This window comes from Rhinopithecus bieti, unplaced genomic scaffold (assembly GCF_001698545.2).
Source record: "Rhinopithecus bieti isolate Rb0 unplaced genomic scaffold, ASM169854v2 scaffold_11933, whole genome shotgun sequence".
NCBI classification, from domain to species: Eukaryota; Metazoa; Chordata; class Mammalia; order Primates; family Cercopithecidae; genus Rhinopithecus; species Rhinopithecus bieti.
In genome coordinates this window covers 403,701-406,712 of record NW_016806995.1, presented here as the reverse complement: position 1 = coordinate 406,712, position 3,012 = coordinate 403,701, and the positions used below count along the sequence as shown (strand labels likewise).

General features: G+C 44.1%; 1 protein-coding gene across 1 annotated transcript in view; it reads left to right on the top strand.

Moving 5' to 3' along the window:
- The window catches only part of ANKRD13A (ankyrin repeat domain 13A), a 35,476-nt gene that overhangs the window by 27,889 nt on the left and 4,575 nt on the right, over nucleotides 1-3,012 (top strand). The window contains 1 exon segment of the mRNA XM_017879673.1: nucleotides 979-1,139. Within this exon segment, the coding sequence (XP_017735162.1) occupies nucleotides 979-1,139 (161 nt within the window).

The following is a 3,012-nucleotide window of genomic DNA, read 5'->3' as shown; positions in this document are numbered from 1 at the left end:
AAAGGGGCTTTTAATTGACCTAACCTAACTGGAAGCAGAAAGCACAGAAATCCGTTTATATGGTCCATTCATTTAGGAACAGAGAGCAGGGGAGGGGGCTAGAGTGGTTTTAGGTGATGGGGTGGGAAATGGAAAATATCCGGCATATATGGTATTGTCCTATGACTTGATTTTTTAGTTAACATTATATTTATATGATTCATCCATGTTGATATGTTACTGTAATTGTAGTAGTTCACTCATTTTTTACTTAAAAAAAAACCATTGCATGAATACACCAGAATTTATTTATTTATTTATCTATTTCTTTTTCCTTTTCTCTCTCTCTTTTTTTTTGAGACAAGGTCTTGCTGTGTCTCCCAGCAGGAGTGCAGTGGCAGGATCATGGCTCACTGCAGCCTCCCAGCCTCAGGTGATCCTCCCACCTCAGCCTCCAGAGTAGCTGGGACTACAGGCTCACGCCACCATATCTGGCTATTTTTTGTATATTTTGTAGAGACGGGGTTTCACCGTGTTAGCCAGGATGGTCTCGATCTCCTGACCTCGTGATCCGCCCGTCTCGGCCTCCCAAAGTGCTGGGATTACAGGCTTGAGCCACCGCGCCCGGCAAGTGTTCAGATATTTTATAGATACTATCTTTTATATATTTACCATGTGTCTTCATGCAAAAAGAAGAAACACATTGGTGTGACTGTGCATATGTGTTTAGAGGGAGAAATCTTCGCTTTTCATTTTACAGTCTTGTGTATTTTTTATGACTATGTGTTCATTTTTTCCACTAAAATCAAGGAAAAAGAAAAAAGCTGTATTCTGTCACTTTTTTCTGTCATGCTTCCTCAAAATCTCTCATATAATAGTAAGCCTTGATTATTATAATTTTGAGCCTTTCTTTTTTTCCTGATGTAAAACATTTTTGCAAAAAGTTGGAGTGAAAATGTAATGAACTCAGACATTGGACGGTTGCCTTTTGTGTTTCAGTTTCCCACATCACAAACTTTGAGGTTGATCAATCTGTGTTTGAAATTCCCGAATCTTACTATGTTCAAGACAATGGCAGAAATGTGCATTTGCAAGATGAAGATTATGAGATAATGCAGTTTGCCATCCAGCAAAGTCTGCTTGAGTCCAGCAGGAGCCAGGTGGGTTTATCAGAATAAATGGCAAGTCTTGGGAGGTCTTACCCTCTGGGTTAGCCTCAGTGTTTGGCTAATCTGAAAGATTTATTCTAAATATCAAGTTTGACACATTCATGGTATTTGCATAGGTTGTACTTTGTGCATCTGGTCTTCTTACAAAAGCTTGTTATGTAAGAGATCATCTACATAATCCCAGTCAGCACCATTCACAAGATGTCTTCAGGCAGACTTTCCTTTTCCTCATTTTCATGCACATAGCTTGTAATTCTGTACTTTTCGAGATGTGCTTCATTTTCTAGTACTGAAGCAGTAAATTCCATCATATTTTTCCTGAAGGATTACCTATGTGTCTGTAGTCTCAGATGAAGGTCATGAAGTGGATTTGAATCCCATTCCCTCCACAAACGGTATCATCTCCCTAAACTCTCTCTGGGTCTCTAGTGAAACAGAAAACGAAGGACGGGACAGACCTGTGTAAGCTGTAGGCTGTGTGTGTGTGTGTGTGTGTGTGTGTGCGTGTGTGTGTGTGTGTGTGTGTGACTTTTTGTTGCCCAAGTTGGAGTGCAGTGGCTATTCCCCAGCATGATCCTATTGTACCCTAAAACTCCTGGGGTCAAGAGATCCTTCCACCTCAGCCTCCCAAGTAGCTGGGACTAAAGTCATGCACCACCGCACCCAGTGGAACAGTTACCTTTTATTGTCGTATGTAGTTCTCCCTCCATGCCTCACCTACCTGGGACAGTCCAAGGCTTGAGGTCCTCCTCCCCTAACATCAACTCCTTCCATCTCCTTCCTTCCGTGGCTCCTGGCTCTACTAGGGTAGGGTCTGGTCTGCCTCCAGCACCCTCTGGTATGTCCTGGGTTCCTGCAGTCCATTTATTTGTTTGTTTCTTTGTTTGTTTATTTTTTGAGACAGAGTCTCTCTCTGTCGGCCAGGCTGGAGTGCAGTGGCATGATCTCAGCTCACTGCAAGCTCTGCCTCTGGGGTTCATGCCATTCTCCTGCCTCAGCCTCCTGAGTAGCTGGGACTACAGGTGTCCGCCACCATGCCCGGCTAATTTTTTATATATTTAGTACAGATGAGGTTTCACCATGTTAGCCAGGATGGTCTCTGTCTCCTGACCTCGTGATCTGCCCTCCTCGGCCTCCCAAAGTGTTGGGATTACAGGCGTCAGCCACCGCACCTGGCCCATTTATTTGTTAATTGACTTTTTCTTCCATTCTTCATTCAGATTTTGCAGAGTACCTTCTTTGTGCCAGGCTCTGTGCCAGGTGCTGGGAATTCTCTGGGAAGCAGTCCCTGCCTTCACAGGGCTGCTGCTTTGAGAACAGTGCTCACACTCCAGCGTTCTCACTGGTTTAAGCTTGTAGCTTTCTGGTTCTATTCCTGAGTCTTAGTGCTTGTGTAATGTGAGTCTACCTCCTCCACTTCCCCCTGCCACCACCATGGCCCCATTCCCAGACCCATTCAGTTTTCCAAGCCAGACCCCAAAGCAAGCATGTTCCCTTTGGGAGGCCTCCTGGGAGAAGACCCCTGGACATCACCATCAGCCTGGTATGCTTTTCCTTTCCCTATGTAAGTGAGCTTAGCTCCCCTCGCCAGCTCCCAAGAAGCTTCATAAACCTTGTTGACCGTAAGTTTTAACAAGGGGAGTAGCCAAAGTCAAAGACTACCAATATTGAATTATGTCTTCTAATCTTGCCCTTGAAGAATTATTGGCTGGGTGCAGTGGCTCATGCCTATAATCCCAGCACTATGGGAGGCCAAGGTGGGAGGATTGTTTGAGCCCAGGAATTTGAGACCAGCCTGGGCAACATAATGAGATCCTATCTCTACCTCTTTTTTTTTTTTTTTTTTTTTTTTTTTTTTTTTTTT